The sequence below is a fragment of the Terrapene carolina genome, unplaced genomic scaffold (genome assembly GCF_002925995.2).
Source record: "Terrapene carolina triunguis isolate 2854851 unplaced genomic scaffold, T_m_triunguis-2.0 Scaffold96, whole genome shotgun sequence".
NCBI classification, from domain to species: Eukaryota; Metazoa; Chordata; order Testudines; family Emydidae; genus Terrapene; species Terrapene triunguis.
Genome location: NW_020664447.1, coordinates 17,841,851 through 17,860,307, shown reverse-complemented (window position 1 = coordinate 17,860,307; position 18,457 = coordinate 17,841,851). Strand labels below are relative to the sequence as shown.

The following is an 18,457-nucleotide window of genomic DNA, read 5'->3' as shown; positions in this document are numbered from 1 at the left end:
TTTCTATGTGTTGGCAGTTAAATATGCTTCCAGAAGTGAAACGGGGTAATCTGGTATCAGGAACTGATCAATAGCTTCTTTAAAACAAAACAAGAAGTTTGGGTTATGCAATCAGTTTGGTTTCAATGTATAATAATTTCACTACATGCGTTCATGCCCCAGATGTCAGGCCTCAGGTAGATGACTGATTATGTTGATCAAGTATTACCTTTTAGGTATCAGTGCTGCTGCGAGGGGTAGGGAATAAGTATAAAACAGACACTTTAAAATGTGAAGCTCATTCAAACACTTGAAATCAGAACAAAAATCACAAGTAGCTGCTTACTTCCAGATTTTGATAGTATGAATTAGAACTATATATATTATATAGAATGTGGATGCTTTTGTTACTGCCTGTCACAGTTTGTAGCAGCCCAAGTTGTCTTTGCTTCATAAACAATGTACATTATGAAGAATCATTGCATGGGAAATCCTGAAATTACACTGGTGGTTGTGTCCCTGTGGCTTTTTAATATGTAGAGCAGCAAAGGGTTAATTAGTCAATATTTTCTTTAAAAAAGATTGCTCCAACATCTTCAGACAGTCACATGTACATAACTGTGTGCACTCTGTTTATACTTAATTTATAGGATAAAGTGCGTACTGAAAGCTATCGTGACTTCATATACAAAAACCAACACATCTTCAAGGGCAAGGTAAGCGAAACATCTCAGAAGCTGTAATATTTCTGCAGTCCGTGATTCTCTCATGCAGTAGAACCCTCTTTGGTTTGGATATCTCCCTGCTCTGGGGATGGAGTATCACTGACAGGATTTGATTTAATGTACTCTGGCTTTATTACGTGGAAGAGTGTTATTCAACTGCTGGAGGGTGCAGACTGCTGATAACGGAAATGCTGATCAGTGTTGTCATTGTGCTGTATGCTGTCTTGGAGTGTTCATTAATTATGATGGCATGGCTAAGGTAAACCTTTCTTGTCCAGTATTTTAAGCAGAATCTATTTTAGACAGACTCTATTTACAGCAATTCAAGTGAAATTTTAACCTACATCTGGCATTGTAGAGGTCCCAGTGCAATTGGTATTGGGAAAGGGTTCAAATCTAATTAATTTATCTAACTCAACCTAATTCATAACAACATTTCTTGGTCCGATTAGGAATTAAATGAAATGGGGCCCAGGATTAATCATTCGTTTATTATTGGTTTATGTTGTCTTTGCTAGATAACTTTTTGTCCTCAATTGTTACCCAGGCTATTTAACTTCTGTTTTTCTGCAAGGCATTTTGGCTATTTCTAATGCTTACCATTCTTTAAGATCTATTTACAGGCCATCTGCAATAGTTTCTCTTACCTTTTCATAGATTTAAACTGATAGTTAAAGAAAGAGAAGCATTAGGTGCTATAGGTATTTCTTATTGAATAAGAATTTCTCTTCTCTGCCTCCCCTATTTCCCTCTTAATTCTTATACTTGCAGGATGAAGGTTTTTTTTTAAGTGATAGTACTACCACAAGGCATCAGAATAAAGAGTTGTTCTTCCTTAACGGTCCTTTGTGAAACCAGTCAATCTTCCCCTGCTTTCCTGCACACGGTTCTGTCTCTCTTCCCCCTCTTCTCACCTTCTACATACTTTCTTGCCCTCTGGTTCTCTTCTCCATGGGTTTGCTGCTCAACCGCCTAATTTCTTCTCTCCCTTTTTGGTGGCTGGCAGCTGCAGTCCTACTGGTGGATTTCAAATAGAATAAGCCTCACTCCTGTTAGTAACCTCCTGTTAGGCTTAAGAACGAGTCTGTGGAACCAACATTGATGAATCAAGCCTCTTACAGCGCAACTTCCTGCACAAAACAAATTTTTATTGTATCTAACTGCATCTGAACCCTTCTCAGTGTGTGAAAATGGACTGGGCGAGACTTAAGAAAAGGATACTCTAGCAGTGTTCCACTACTGCCATAGCATCCAGGAGAAAACTACCACATTTGCTTGCATCTCATTCTGGCCAAAGCTCAAATGCTGGTGCTGAGATACGATATTGGTCTGGTGAAAGCCACATCTTGAATTTTCTTCAAAACCATGTGTCTAGGTTTTATGCCCAACCTGTTAAAGAAACACTCCCTGTGCCCTCCTCTCTCCAGCAGCAATCTTTCTTGTTAAGAATTGCTTGAATATTTTTCTTCATCTACGTGCAAAATATTTCCTGAAAGCAAAGTATCTTACTAGGCCATTAAGGTTGTGGAGTTCCAAGCTGGGAACTGTATTAACCAAACAGCCTCTTGAACTTCTATTTTGTTCAGTTTCAAGTCTGTTGGCTATAATAATCAGAGTAGGATGAATATTCAAATATAGCAGTATTGGAAGGAAGGAAATTGTGGTGCTTAGGGTTGAACCTGTCTGTCTGAAAGGTCAGCTGTGTATTTTCAGAGAGCTCAGAAAATTTCACTTGCTTTTTAGTCCAAAACTAGGTCATCAAAAATGCAGAAGTTAGGAGGGCAGTTAAGTGCACTGGTGATGCATTAATTTAGAAAATCAACTGGCCTGTTCTGTAATGTCCAGAATAAATGATGCCTCTATCAGTATGTGGCTCAGGAAATTACTGCTTGCTGCCTCTCAACCTAGAATTATCAGATTTTAACCACTTGAGGCTGATTTGTCCCCAGAAAAGGAACTTTGATCCACTTTATAACTGAGACATCTGTTTTTTGTTGTTGTTTTTCTGTTTTTTTAAAGGGTGAGATTGTCTGGAACAAAGAAGTTGCTTTGCCTAAGATTTTTGTAGGTACACCGCATGTCTTTTGAGGGAGACATCTGTGACACTCCGTGGGGTTTCTGTTCATGAGTTCATAATTTAGCTCTTCATAAGATTGTCGTCCGTTGAGGGAATAGATTTAATTGACTGGATAGCTAACCGCTTCTTTCCCGAATCCAAAGTAATTCACTTTTCTGTTAGTATGAAATCGTGCTTCCCGGAAAGTAACTGCAGAGGATACTCAGAATTCAGTAGCTACAGTGCTATAATATGCTGCAGTGCTGTCAAATCACCAGCCCAGCTGCTCCAGGTATCTGGTGAGAGGCCATATGTGATCAGGGCAAGAATACTTACCTGTAGACCTCTATCCTCAGGCTAAGTGGTGATTATTGTTCGTCTTTCAGTTTTTCAGATGTGCTCCAGCTCAACTATTCTACCTATCTATCCCATCCCTCACGTTCCCCTGCTGGACTAGTTCCATTTGGTTTTTAACTAACCCAGGGCAACTGTCCAAAATGCTGTCTGTTTTAATTTTCTCCATTAATGGTGATTGCCCGCTTCTGTGCAGCTGTGAAACATGATCATTGTTTTGCAAAGGTTTATTTTTAGCCCTCATTTTCCAGCTTTCATGGTTCAGCTATTTTGTTACATCCTGTAGATGAAATGCTATGTAAGAGCAGGACAGTATCATTGGAAAACATGAGACCTCAGCTGTTAGAGAAGCATTGGTTTTATTTTCCGTTCCTGTCTCCAGAAGACCTCAGCCTGATTCCTGTAGCCGCTCCATGCAAGAACTTCAGTGGCAATGGCAGTACCATATATGCATTGGCCACTGAATTGACTTCTTACTGGAACAGTTGCAAAGGTTGAAGAGGAGTGCATAGTTCCTAGGAAAAATTCTGTGTCCAGAACTTCCATTTCCTTATCTGCTAATGGTGGATTGCAGACCGGTGTCTTGGTGTCATCCCATACCAGGTGGAATTCACAATGGTGATCGGGAAGCACAAACAGTTAAACAAGTATTTATCATGAAATTTTTTCTAGGTACTTGCACATTCTTACGAAGATGTGCTGGGATGTTAAAAGTAAACTTCATCTTGCCTTCTCTTTTAGTACCACGCTACAGCATAACAAGCCTCCTGTAAACAAACTGTAGGGGACGAGGAGGAGGCGGAAATGTGGTGCATGGGGGATGAATTCACTGTCCAAAATGCACAGGGGGGTTGTATGCAGTCCAGATATGTCATGGGACAGAGGTCTGGCTGTACAGTTCTTTCAGAATCTGTATTACCATGTGTGTTTGCATGTAGTCCGTATGTAAATGTAATCACGTTTCAGCAAAGGGTGTATTTTTCAGGGAAGTATTTCTGTGACAAACTTGTGGTGGATATCCTAGACAGAGCTAACAATCCGGTACAATACAAAAGGGAAAAGGATTCACAGTAGGAGGAAAGGCACAGATGGGCAGCAGAGTCTGTGGAGAGAATTGCGGCATGTGAGGAGAGACTTGCAACACAGTTTCTGGAGCAGGAACATTGCTTGAGGGAGGAGGATAGAGCGCAGCAGAAAGACCTGTTTGAGAAGCTGTGTGAACTAACTGCTGCTAGAATTCAAGCTCCTGCACCACATCCTGAGTCCCCTCCACGGTACCATGTTCTGCAGACTGGGAACACGTTAGGCAATGCCATGGTTGGATGGCCCGTGCAAGGGGAACTGAATGCTAGTTGGACAGGGTAAACCACATGCCTGATTGCCTCAGAAACTTCCACCACCACTTTACCCACAGTTGACTTTCCAATACCAAACTGGTTAGCAGCAGCATGCTTCTGGACCAGCATGGCCTTCCTCATGCATGTGAAGCTCATGAAGCTTCAGAAATATTGTTTTCTTAATGTGACAGTTCCAGACTCACTGCTGATCACCCCAGGTCCACGTGGTGATATGATCCCACCAGTCTGTGCTTGTGCTCCAGAAGCGCTGGTCAACATAGGGGGCATCAGCAGCTATGTAGAGAGTCATGAGCAGGATCAGTGAGTTCGAGTCTGTTGTCATTTGCCTTCCTCCGACAGGTCTTTTGGTAGATCAGAAAAACACCACTGAAATGCCCAGCAGCATCTCATGGATGCTCTGCCCGTTTGCTGACACAGGAGTGAAAGTGCAAGCAGAAGAAGCTCTTCAAACAAGGAGCTCTCCATGTTGCTGGCCCCAGTCGCCAGAGGTGTGCTGACCCAATAGATGGCTTGGTTGGATGTGTTGGCAGGCTGTAACAACTGTGACGGTCAAGTTTTCCCATAGAGCACCACGAACAAAGGTCTAGAGCAGCAGGGGAGGACACTAGGCAGCCTGGGATAAGCTGATTTGACTCAAGTGTGTGTAGTGCAGTGTGGACTCATGAGCATCAATATGAGACCCAGTCAATGTTCAGTGTGGATGCTCAAGCGCAGGCTTACGAACACCAAGCCTGCTGTCTTAAGTCCCACAGATTTAGTGTAGACAGAGCCTTAGGGTTTACAGGCTTCTTGCCAGTGTAGCTGGGAGCCCTGGCTCAGGCTGTGGCTTTGAGTCTAGGCTCCCAACAACACAGCAGGGAGTCCAAAAGCTCTGTCTGCAGGCTATGGGAGTTGGGCAGGCTGGGGAGCAACTGGCCTGGGAGTTTGGAAGCCCAGGGGTCCAGATGGCAGGGGTGCCCTGGGGCAGTGGACTCAGGGGTCTCAGCAGTTGCTGATATGTTTCATGTCGATTTTACTGCTGCCCATCACTGAGTAGCAACTGTGAAACTGATCAGTCACTGTTAAAGGTTACTCATTTCCATTCAGTCCTACAATTAAGGTGTGTAATACTGTACTGACAACAGCAACTTTCATCTCAAGTTCAAAGATTGGAAAGTTTGTGATCCCATTTTGTAAATGGGGAAACAGAGGAAGGGATTAAGGGTCATTGGGGCTTTAAAGCCATTACTTGAGAAGAAAGATTTGTGTGAAGGGTAGCAACCATGCTGAAGTGAGGAGCCCTGGAGAAATTCTAACTGGCTAAGTTAGCTAGAATTCCTGCTGGGGAGCATCCGCTAGAATGGGAATATCTTTCAAGGGCTGCTAGTGCACTCCTGCTGTACCTATCTAGCTCTGCTGGCAAGAGCAAAATGCGGTGTGGGGAGAAGAGTTATGCCCATCTTCTCTCCTTCCACTTTTAGGGAGTATTTTCCCAGATTCTGGTTAGCAGGGAGAAATGTCAGCATTTCCTGATATATCTTGGCCCCAGCCAGGCATGCGGAGGGAGATGGGGAAGATTTTTTGATTCCCAATCCCCACCCAAGCCATTTCTTGCACCTGCATAGGCTAGGCATAGTGAAGCCCAAAGTGACTTGCTTAGTCTTATAGAAAGTCAGTGGCAGTTGGAAACTGAACTTGGGGCTCCTGAGATGCAGGCATCAATCTCCTGTGCTGACTCTGGAACACTTCCAAAAACTTATCCTACTTAGCATTCAATCACCAGCTGACAAAGTAGGTTTCTATATCAAATCCATGATGAGGTGCAGTTCCCATACCTGGTAGTAACCCTTATTTTTGCATGTTGGCAAATGGCCTTCCATATAAAAAAACCCTCAAGTAATTCATAGGGCTTTCATGAGGTAAATGGGTGATGGTCAATATCCTTTATCAGCCCTATCCACCTGTTACAAGCCTCCCAAAATGATGCTTCAACCCTTCCTGCCTCGGCCCTCCAGCTTGTCCAAACATATGGTCAAGGGGGATCCAGTGGACCTGCGGGTGGCTATTTTACAACAGAAAACCTTCAAAAACAGACTCCAACGAGAGACTGCTGAGCTGGAATTGATATGCAAACTAGATACAATCAATTTAGGATTGAATAAGGACTGGGAATGGCTGAGCCATTACAAACATTGAATCTATCTCCCCTTGTAAGTATTCTTACACTTCTTATCAAACTGTCTGTACTGGGCTATCTTGATTATCACTTCAAAAGTTTTTTTTTTTTTCCTCTTACTTAATTGGCCTCTCAGAGTTGGTAAGACAACTCCCACCTGTTCATGCTCTCTGAATGTGCGTATATATATTTCCTCAATATATGTTCCATTCTATATGCATCCGAAGAAGTGGGCTGTAGCCCATGAAAGCTTATGCTCTAATAAATTTGTTAGTCTCTAAGGTGCCACAAGTACTCCTGTTCTTTTTGCGGATACAGACTAACACGGCTGCTACTCTGAAACCAGTGGACATAGTGTAGTTAGATTTCCAGAAAGCCTTTGACAAGGTCCCTCACCAAAGGCTCTTATGTAAATTAAGCTGTCATGGGATAAAAGGGAAGGTCCTTTCGTGGATTGAGAACTGGTTAAAAGATCGGGAACAAAGGGTAGGAATTAATGGTAAATTTTCAGAATGGAGACGGGTAACTAGTGGTGTTCCCCAAGGGTCAGTCCTCGGACCAATCCTATTCAACTTATTCATAAATGATCTGGAGAAAGGGGTAAACAGTGAGGTGGCAAAGTTTGCAGATGATACTAAACTCAAGATAGTTAAGACCAAAGCAGACTGTGATGAACTTCAAAAAGATCTCACAAAACTAAGTGATTGGGCAACAAAATGGCAAATGAAATTTAATGTGGATAAATGTAAAGTAATGCACATTGGAAAAAATAACCCCAACTATACATACAATATGATGGGGGCTAATTTAGGTACAACAAGTCAGGAAAAAGATCTTGGAGTCATCGTGGATAGTTCTCTGAAGATGTCCATGCAGTGTGCAGAGGCGGTCAAAAAAGCAAACAGGATGTTAGGAATCATTAAAAAGGGGATAGAGAATAAGACTGAGAATTTATTGCCCTTATATAAATTGATGGTATGCCCACATCTCGAATACTGTGTACAGATGTGGTGGTCTCATCTCAAAAAAGATATACTGGCACTAGAAAAGGTTCAGAAAAGGGCAACTAAAATGATTAGGGGTTTGGAACGGGTCCCATATGAGGAGAGATTAAAGAGGCTAGGACTCTTCAGCTTGGAAAAGAGGAGACTAAGGGGGGATATGATGGAGGTATATAAAATCATGAGTGAGGTGGAGAAAGTGGATAAGGAAAAGTTATTTACTTATTCCCATAACACTGGTCTACAATTTTTGAGAAGTCGTCTGCTTCAGAGATAAAATGTGCTATTTATTATGTATTTTGATGTGCTGAATTCAAATATGACAATTAAAACAACTGATTGGCTACTGTTTCTAAGATACTTAAGTTTTTACATTTTATGTCTATGTATATTGTGTAGATAGTAGAGTTTTAATCATAAATTGTAAACCTAGGTCTTTTCATGTGTTTATGGTTGCTTTAAATGATATTTCACCTGTCCTGTTTATGTAACACTTTAAAAATCAGCAAAAGGGTTATATAAATAAAATTTATTATGAAACAAAAGGCAAAAAACTATTCTGTACGTAGTTTAGTCCTATTCAGTGTCTACTCGGCGCTTCTTGGCTTGTCTCTTGTATTCATTAAATGGAGCATCTCTTGTCACTGTCCATCAATAGTCTGCAAGCGTTGATGGGCTCCATTTTCCCTGATAGCGTTTCTCCATTGTTGCAATGTCCTGGTGAAATCGCTCGCCGTGCTCGTCGCTCACTGCTCCGCAGTTCGGTGGAAAAAACTCTAGATGAGAGTGCAAAAAATGTATCTTTAGTGACATGTTGCAACCAAGGCTTTTGTATGCCTTGAGGAGGTTTTCCACCAACAACCTGTAGTTGTCTACCTTGTTGTTTCCGAGAAAATTTATTGCCACTAACTGGAAGGCTTTCCATGCCGTCTTTTCCTTGCCACGCAGTGCATAGTCAAATGCATCATCTCGAAGAAGTTCACGAATCTGAGGACCAACAAAGATGCCTTCCTTTATCTTAGCTTCACTTAACCTTGGAAATTTTCCACGGAGGTACTTGAAAGCTGCTTGTGTTTTGTCAGTGGCCTTGACAAAGTTCTTCATCAGACCCAGCTTGATGTGTAAGGGTGGTAACAAAATCTTCCTTGATTCAACAAGTGGTGGATGCAGAACACTTTTTCTCCCAGGCTCCAATGACTGTCGGAGTGGCCAATCTTTCTTGATGTACTGGGAATCTCTTGCACGACTATCCCATTCGCAGAGAAAACAGCAGTACTTTGTGTATCCAGTCTACAGACCAAGCAAGAGAGCATCAACCTTCAAATCGCCACAAAGCTGCCACTGATGTTGGTCATAGTTTATGCACCTCAAAAGTTGTTTCATGTTGTCATAAGTTTCCTTCATATGGACTGCATGACCAACTGGAATTGATGGCAAAACATTGCCATTATGCAGTAAAACAGCTTTAAGACTCGTCTTCGATGAATCAATGAATAGTCTCCACTCATCTGGATCGTGAACGATGTTGAGGGCTGCCATCACACCATCGATGATGTTGCAGGCTACAAGATAACCTTCCATGAAGAAGAATGGGACAAGATCCTTTTGACGGTCATGGAACATGGAAACCCTAACATCACCTGCCAGGAGATTCCACTGTTGTAGTCTGGAGCCCAACAGCTCTGCCTTACTCTTGGGTAGTTCCAAATCCCTGACAAGGTCATTCAGTTCACCTTGTGTTATGAGGTGTGGTTCAGAGGAGGAGGATGGGAGAAAATGTGGGTCCTGTGACATTGATGGTTCAGGACCAGAAGTTTCATGCTCTTCCTCTTCCGACTCAAGTGAGAATGATTCTGGTGCATCAGGAACCGGCAGTCCTTCTCCGTGGGGTACTGGGCGTATAGCTGATGGAATGTTTGGATAATGCACAGTCCACTTTTTCTTCTTTGTCACACCTTTCCCAACTGGAGGCACCATGCAGAAGTAAGAATTGCTGGTATGATCTGTTGGCTCTCTCCAAATCATTGGCACTGCAAAAGGCATAGATTTCCTTTTCCTGTTCAACCACTGGCGAAGATTTGTTGCACAAGTGTTGCAGCATATGTGTGGGGCCCACCTCTTGTCCTGATCTCCAATTTTGCAGCCAAAATAAAGGTGATAGGCTTTCTTAACCATAGTGGTTATACTGCGCTTTTGTGATGCAAAAGTCACTTCACCACAAACATAGCAGAAGTTATCTGCACTGTTCACACAAGTACGAGGCATCTCTGCTCACTTTGGCTAAACAGAAATGTGTCCCTTTGCAAAATCAAACACTGACAAATAAGAGAGCACGACACTGCATGATTTCTAGAGCTGACAGAGGGCAATTTGTTCAGCAGAGTGATGTAAGCTTCGTTATGATTGCATCATCCATGACTTCTAGGAATAACATGATGCAATTCATATCATGTATGATGCAATACCAGCTTCAGATTGCATCATTCATTGTTTTGCCTAAAAAGCAAGTACTGTCCAAACCCAGTCATAGATTTATTCATAGATCCAGTCAAAGATGTATTTTAGTCATTTCTGGTTTAAATTGAGATCCCTTCCCTTTATAACTCACTTATCCTCCGCCATTCCCAAGTCAAGGGTCGTATATACTGACCCAATAGCATATCTTGAAAACTAGAGCCAATCAACAATTTTAAGCATCATTTTGGTTCTCAGTAACCCAGAATTAGTAAAGTTTGACTACATTTATTTCAGAAGCATTTTGGCTGTAGAGCAGTGTAATAAAGAACTAGGGGTCACCAAATGAAATTAATAGGCAGCAGGTTTAAAACAAATACAAGGGAGTTCTTCTTCACGCAGCGCACAGTCAACTTGTGGAACTCCTTACCTGAGGAGGTTGTGAAGGCTAGGACTATAACAGCGTTTAAAAGAGAAATGGATAAATTCATGGTGGTTAAGTCCATTAATGGCTATTAGCCAGGATGGGTAAGGAATGGTGTCCCTAGCCTCTGTTTGTCAGAGGATGGAGTTGGATGGCAGGAGAGAGATCACTTGATCATTGCCTGTTCGGTCCACTCCTTCTGGGGCACCTGGCATTGGCCACTGTCGGTAGACAGGATACTGGACTAGATGGACCTTTGGTCTGACCCGGTACGGCTGTTCTTACGTTCTTATTATGTTCTTATGAGAGAAGTTTGGGTGGGACAGGTTGCCTTATTTGGTATTATGAATGATGAAGCTTCTCCCTCTCCTTCTACTTAAGAGTTGTAGAAACACCTGTAGGAAACCTGCCGAATTCCCCTTGTGTGGAATATACCCAACACAGAGGTAAATGGAGAAGAGTTAAAAATGGTATTTACGTAAGCAGAGAAACAGTCAAGTCAGAGGGCATTTTTGTAGATTTATGTGGTGTCAGTAAAGAATTGAGCAACATATCAGGAGAAAGGTGTGTTTTTGTTTTTTCTTAAAAAAAAAAAAAAAAAAAAAAAAAAAAAAAAAAACCTAATCATGGTACTTGCATCGGAATTCCAGCCACAATAGAATTTTTTTTTTTTTAAATGATCACTGTGTCTGTTAACTTCTTCTCTGCATGGAAAGTAGATATTTAAAGGTGCTTGCAGATTATAAATACTCTTTGTAGAACAAAGGTATCTAAGTTGCAATTGGCTTAGAAACTAACACTTCAAAATATTTTTATTTTTACTTCCAATCCTTACTGATTCTTTCCTTTACTTCTTGACTCTAGTACTTACCTAAGCACTTTGTAAATAACTGTTTTAAAAATCCTTATCTGAGCTTTTCTATGCCAAGATTGTGCTTGTAATGAATCTTTATGGCAACATTTAAAATCATCAGATAGGCTCAGAATGGAAAAAACTGGGAAACCTTTAATTACAGTGCCGTGAATGGTACAGCTGGAATGCAAGTTTTTCCACAACAGTGCTAGGTTAAATTCTGACAGCATAAATAGTTTGGTGATATTGAAACTCTAGTCTCAAATTTTCTGTCCATCCTAGTTATGCAACTTTCCCATGTTAATTTTTTTAGTAGTTCTAGTGTTGCATGCCCAAATAATTGCATGTAAATATTATGACTCATGAATGATTTCATCTTCAGATAGAGCTAATCTGCCATGTTTACCTGGCTCTTCGGAGGTACTCATTTTGTATGGTGACACTTTTAACTTCTCTTCAGTTGTAATCGATGATTGTGTCATGGTTGGGTTTTGGGTCTGACGTTATTTGAACAGTTTAATTCCTCCTGTTAGGTTATAGTTTCAGCAGAGATAATGAAAAGCTTTGTGGTGATTGGAAGGAAAATGAACTAAGAGAGTAAATACTACCTTCTTTGTTTCAGGTGGTTTTGGATGTTGGCTGTGGGACTGGAATACTCTCCATGTTTGCTGCCAAAGCAGGTGCGAAGAAGGTGATTGCAGTTGACCAGTCTGAAATTGTTTATCAGGCAATGGACATCATTAGGTAGGAAAAGTTGTGAAATTGTTGTGCTGTAACTTAAGTGACTTTTAGTGGTTAAAGCTGCTGCTGCTGTTAGTGATCAGTGGTCAGATCTACTCATGTCTTTAAAAATCGTCCCTTTTAACCAGCATTGGCTGAGACTGAGTGCATATCTTTTGGTGAGGATAAATGGAAAGCAACCACCAGTGCCTTTTCTATTCTAGTGCTTCCACTAGTAGCTCCACCAGTGGTAGCAATGGTGGGAAATTTTAGGTAACAAATCTTAGTGTAAGGTAAAAGCCTAGCGGATGAATAGTCTTGTGCAGGGCTGCATTACTCTAAGTTATTGTTACAATTTCTGATCCACTAATTAATCAAAGCAGTCCTATTTAATTTTATATTCTGTGTTTTGTAATTGTCTTTTATTGTTGAAGTCCTTGTTAGTCCTTAAAAATGAAGACTTTTCATGCTTTAGCTTATTTAATGCTTTTAAAGAGGGTTTATAAAATTCACTTTGCTGACTTAGTTTTATATAAGAATATATCAATTGATGTCATAGTTAAGAGGGTGTCTTAGCTTTATAAGTCTGCTGTCGAGAGCCATACTATACTAGAGTGCTTGCTACAAATTGGTTGTCTGTAATAGACTTTAATGGAGTCTTCCTTTTGTAGCACATGTTACAAAATGTCCACTTATTACGTACAGCATTTTGTCTCTCTCTTAAATATACAAAGTCGGACTAATTGTCCTCTATCTGATTTCTTACTAGCTAGAGGGGAAAGTTATTATGTTGCTAACATTAATTTTCGTTAGTGTCAGCAAAACCTTTGTGTTTTTTTTGTTTGTTTGTTTTTTTTTAAAAACACTGCAAAGTCACTAGGAACAAATTATTGCTTCCAGTTTCACTAGGATGTATGTGGCCATGTGTAAAAGTAGGATGTTGTGATGGAGCAGGGAGGACGGGGACACTTTGAAGGGGAGGACTTTGCAATATGAAGAGCAGAGGTGGGAGCATGAGAAACATGGAACTAATGAAATGAGGAGTAATGTGTCAGGAGAAGCTTGTGGGAAGAGTGGCTGATCCCTAGGTTACAGCTATATGTTTGGTTACTTCTGCTGTAAAACTGTTTTATTTCTCCTATTTCAGTCAAGCAATTTATGACAGCCTTGTTATAACTTAGTACTTTTCATAAAGGGTGTAACTGTCAAGTTCCTCATAATGTGATGAATGTTTATTGTAATATCATAAAATGACAAGGTTAGGAGTAATACAATTCCTATATTGTAAGCAAGTCTGCTCACCTATGTCTGAGTCATGACTTCAAGTGCATTTGCCCCCCAGGAAGTACAGTTACTCATATATATGCTGAATTAGTAGCATGTGGAAGAGGTCAATGAATAGGGTTGAAAGTCATGGTGAAAAATAGGGTAAAAATTAGGTGAATTAATCATGGTGAAAATTAGGGTTCTGAGTCAGATAACTATTTGGCCACATAGAAGACTCCTTAGTTTACTAACTGTGCTTCTGGCCCTGTCCTGAATACCTAATAGCTGTCCAATGAGTGTCTAGTGTGAAGTGTGATTTGAAGTTGTCACTGTAAAGTAAAAAACAAAAATAGACCTGTCAAATGAGATCCCTGCATTTTTCTATAGTGTAGTTGCTAAATCACTATTTACTATTGTATTGCACTTCACATAAGTAATGGATATAATGAATTTCCACTTTTTCAATTTACTGTTCCTCCTATGTATATTTTGGCCTTTGCTTTGGCTAGCTTTCTCTAGCTAACTGCTGCTCAGATTCATTGATCTATTTAAAATTTCTCATTTATCAAACTTAATTCTAACTTCTTTTAGTGCATATTTAGCGGCAGAAACAATTCTTTTTATCACTATTTTTGCCCTTGGTGCTGTAAATTCTCAAAATATTTCAACAGAGGATTCTGAGGTTTGGTCAATATTTAATTGCCCCCTCATTCAAATGTTCATGTAGCCCATCATCCTTTCCATTTCTCCCTCATGTTGTCTCTGCTGTTGTCCTCTAGATTAAATTTTTAAAGAGATTACTGGGTTTCACTGAAAGTGAGGCATAGAGAGATTGTAGGAGTAAGATATCCAGAAAAGGGGCAGAGATAAGAATTGTGGAGAAATAAATTTCTCTGGTGCAAATAATTATTCTGTCCTCTATAACATTAGCTGTCGTGATAATGCACATTCAAGAAAGATTGATATGGTGCACTACAGAGACTGGAAATATTTTAACTCAAGTTGTTTAGCCCTTAAATGGCAATGTGATTTTATTCAGAAAACTGTAGCAACATGGCAAAGCGTACCTTTTATACTGAACATGTTTCTACTATAAATTGTGCATAAGGTAATATCGGAATACTGCAGTTATTAAACATTGCAGATAACACTTGCAGAAAGCACAATGAAGAAAATGCCTTTATTGTAGAATAATATTATTGATCTACGGGGAGCAGTTGTTCTCAGTGACTTTTCAGTTGGTTTTGTTTGCACGCAATTTGTTTTTGTTAAAATAGCTTTGTGAGGGAGTACATTTCCATCACTCATTAGCGTTCACTCATCACAACACACTAGGTTTATTCAGGGGGGTCAGAGAAGGAGAACTGGGAACCCATAACTGAAAAGAAGGGGAGGCATATTTCATTTTATATTTTCCTGTGCTTTGAGGCCAACAACTTTGTATGCACAGTGCTTCAGGGATGCCCCTGTTGATCTTCTACTGACCACCATCTTTTTACCTGTCTCTTGCCTGATAGTTTTTGGAACTTTTAGTATGCTCTTTGCTTTTTTGAAAGATGACTCAAAAGAGGAAGTTTAGAGGTCAAATTTCCAAACAGTAAGCACTAAGTTTTCTGAAATCTTACTCTACTACAGGTTCTTTACTGCATAGTAGAGAAGAATGTTTTACCCCTTAGAAAGGAGAACATGACAAATGTAAACATTCAGGATAGATCTTCTACTTTATTATTGAAACTTCCATGGTGAGTTAACATTAAGGAGTCATCTAATGTTACTGATATTGTGAAATTGTAACTTGCAGGCTCAATAATCTTGAAGATACAATTACCCTAGTCAAAGGAAGAATTGAAGAAGTTGATTTGCCTGTTGAAAAAGTGGACATTATTATATCTGAGTGGATGGTAAGATGCACAAATAACTAAATGTAGTGTAAAAGACTTTTTTTAGCAAAAGCATTATCAAAATCAGTTTTACAAAAATAATCCTGATTTTTCAGTCTAGACTGTTAATTGAATTTTGAAATCTGTCTTGCCTGAAGGAGAACTTTTGTCACCAGGAAAGGTGGAAAAAATGGTCCTCAATACCTGGCACCAGAAATACCTGATAATCCCTGACACCTCTTTTCTGGGTTGTCCCAATTCAAGTTTTTTAAAGCACAGTTATATTGCCTTTTTGTAGTGTACTGTGTCTGATACAGCTCGCCATCTATATTGAGTTTTCAGCTTGAGGCTTGTGTAGTTGATTGTGACTGTATGGCATGATGTTTCAAAAACTCATGGGTAAGGTCTTATAACATAGGTTTCATGTAGTAAGTCCATTTAAAAAAATTGAGCTTTGCCATGTATCTTGAAAAATCATCTTCTTGCTTATACATAGTTATGTAGTGTAGCTAATCTTTTTCAGCATCTGTGGAAATATAAAACTACATTGGTAAGCATTAGATTGCTTTGTTAAATGCACTCCCTCCCTGCCAAGTGGTTTAAATTTTAAATTGGTATCACAAAATTTGTATCCGCATCCAATCCATGATCCGCAAACATGGTCCTTGGATGTAAAGCAGATATCTGCAGATTTGCGGGGCGCTAGATATAAAATTTGGATCTGCATCCATCCGCGATCCACAAACATGGTCCATGGATGTAGATATCTGCAGATTTGCAGTGCCTTAATTGTCTGGTTCTCTCCATATACATTTTGTCTGATTTGTCTGTTTTACACTCTCTTTGGGACAGGTATCATGTCTGTCTTTTCATACAGTCAGCACTTAACAAAAATTAACTAGCTTCTTATTGCATTTGCAAATGTACTCTTGGCTCTAACTGCACTGACCTTCCATATCATTTGCATTAAGTAGTTCAGAGTTGGAAATGTACAACTCAGAACATTTGCATTGCCCTTAGTTTCAAATATTTCATGCAGTTTTATAACAGTGTGATACTTTGGTTTAATCACGTGCTAACTAAATTAGTAAAGCCCCCAGGCTCAAGTTAGCTACTTTGGTTACTTTTGACAGTATAAATACTTGCTATTCAGATGGCATTACAGTAATTTTTCTGTAATTACCTAGTGATAGACACCAACAGTGGAAATTCCAAAAGCATCTTAGAGTATGTCTACACTGCAGCAAAGACAATGGAAATGGTTTCTATAATACTTAAACAGACACACACGCGCACACACAGTGGAAACAGTTTTTTAAAATAATTTATTTTTACAATGATATGAAAAATACCAGTACAGATTTTAAAAAATGTTATTTATATGGTAGTAGCTCCCAAGGCCTTTGTTAGAATTATGGCACTGTTGTATAATGCACCATACAGACATTAGGAAAACAGATTTAGATTAAGCGTTGTGCAGCAAATTTATTCCAGAAAACTAGCAGAGTGATAAACAATAGACGGGAAGGTGGAGGAAGAATGAGGATAATAGTAACAAATGAATTCCCTCTCTTATGCTTCTGAGAGGTTTTTGGAAGAGATGTGACATATACAGAATAAAGTGTGGTATAAAGATTTAGTGTTTCATTACAAGTTTCTAAACCACAAGCAAATCTGCATATGTCTCATGGCTTACAAAGCTTTATTTTACAGTTAAAAAAATGTATATTGGTAGATCTTTCATACTTTTCATCTGTAAAGTCAATTACCTCAATCTGTCCAGGTCTCTGAGGGAGATAAAATTGTAGCTAATAAAATGGGGAAATCTCTTGGCTTTATATACACAGTATTGTTTTTTTGAGGGGCGGGGGAGGAGTAAAGATTCAAATGCCCTTTTGACCTTCTAGAATTAACAGAAATGATATGCATCCTAATGAAAAGCTGGGACTCTTCAACTTTCCAAGAGTCTAAAGTTCCTATTTCTAACCTTTATGGGTCACAAGGTATTGGATCATAGACTTCCACAGATGCCAGATCAAATTATTGCCTGTCCTCAAATTAGTCTAACTTATTTTTGCATGGGGGATGTGAATTTTTTGGGGTGAGGTGAGACGGGAAGGACTTCCCCTGGATGTTTTAAAAGGTGACTACTTGAATCTGCTTAGAGATTTGGAATATGAATCTGCTAGAGCTACTTCTATAGAGTCCAGGGCCAGCAGGAGATGGATTAGTGGCCAAAGGTGCAAGTGAGATGGTTAGAGAGATGATAAACTGAATTTATCATAAGGATACTGCCACGTGTGGATTCACACTTCAGCCCTACATGACAGGGAACTGATGGTCTTTTGTGGGACTGCAAGATTGAAGTAGCAGATTTTTGAAAAATTCTCACCGTAAGCAAATAACTTTTTGATGGGAGAATAAAAAATACCCTACCATCTTGGGTGGGTAAGTGCAGTATCACTTGGATTTTTTTTTTTTTTTAAATAATGACAAATGGAGCACTTTTTTTACTTGCACTAGTAGTAACATTGTAACAACATTGCTGGTTGATCCTGCATAGTGACATATTACACTCTACAACATTTTCCATGTTTTACTGTTGCCTTGGTACCATTCCCAATCTACTGAGAATTTTCATTTTTGTTTAGAAACTGCAGATCTTGTATAGCACGGCACTACTACATAGCTTCCAAGCTGGCTGCCTCCTTAAACTTTTTTCTTACTTAGCCATTTAAGTTCCATACTCCAGTGGAGCTATTGGAAGGGGAATGGAAATAATCATGCATAGATATAAAAATGAAAAATTGAGACTAGTGAAGATATGAAGGAAACAAATTGTTGAATTTAGACCATGCTAGTTTTTAATTGTCAGCGTTCCATTCTTTGAGCGTATTCACTGGCAAAGATATCGCTGCTCTCATTTAGCAGATATTGTAGCAGACTAGTTGGATTAAATTTCCCTTAACAAAACTATGTAGGAAGGTAGCCAGTGGTACATTGCACAGAACGTTTTTGTGGGTGTCTCATTTTGTGTGCCTAAAACAAAGATTTCATGCTTTCTGCTCTACTTATTATCCTCATCAAGCTTAGAGATAGGATGAATGAGCAATTTGTCTCTTCCGTGAATTTTATCTGTGTTTCTTGACTGACTAGCAGGCAGGGGATGTTGATAAATAGAGAAGCCAGTCCTCCTCTATGCCAGAGACTGAATGCACTGTTGGTAAAACTG

The 18,457-nt window shown here is 39.7% G+C and overlaps 1 protein-coding gene across 2 annotated transcripts in view; it reads left to right on the top strand.

Annotated features, from left to right (window-relative positions):
* Window positions 1-18,457, top strand: part of PRMT3 (protein arginine methyltransferase 3) — a 101,938-nt gene that overhangs the window by 19,006 nt on the left and 64,475 nt on the right. For both annotated transcript variants that reach the window (XM_026651390.2, XM_026651389.1), the window contains exons 6-8: window positions 630-695; window positions 11,982-12,103; window positions 15,147-15,246. In XM_026651390.2, coding sequence (XP_026507175.1) covers window positions 630-695; window positions 11,982-12,103; window positions 15,147-15,246 — 288 coding nt within the window. The remainder of the gene's footprint in view (window positions 1-629; window positions 696-11,981; window positions 12,104-15,146; window positions 15,247-18,457) is intronic.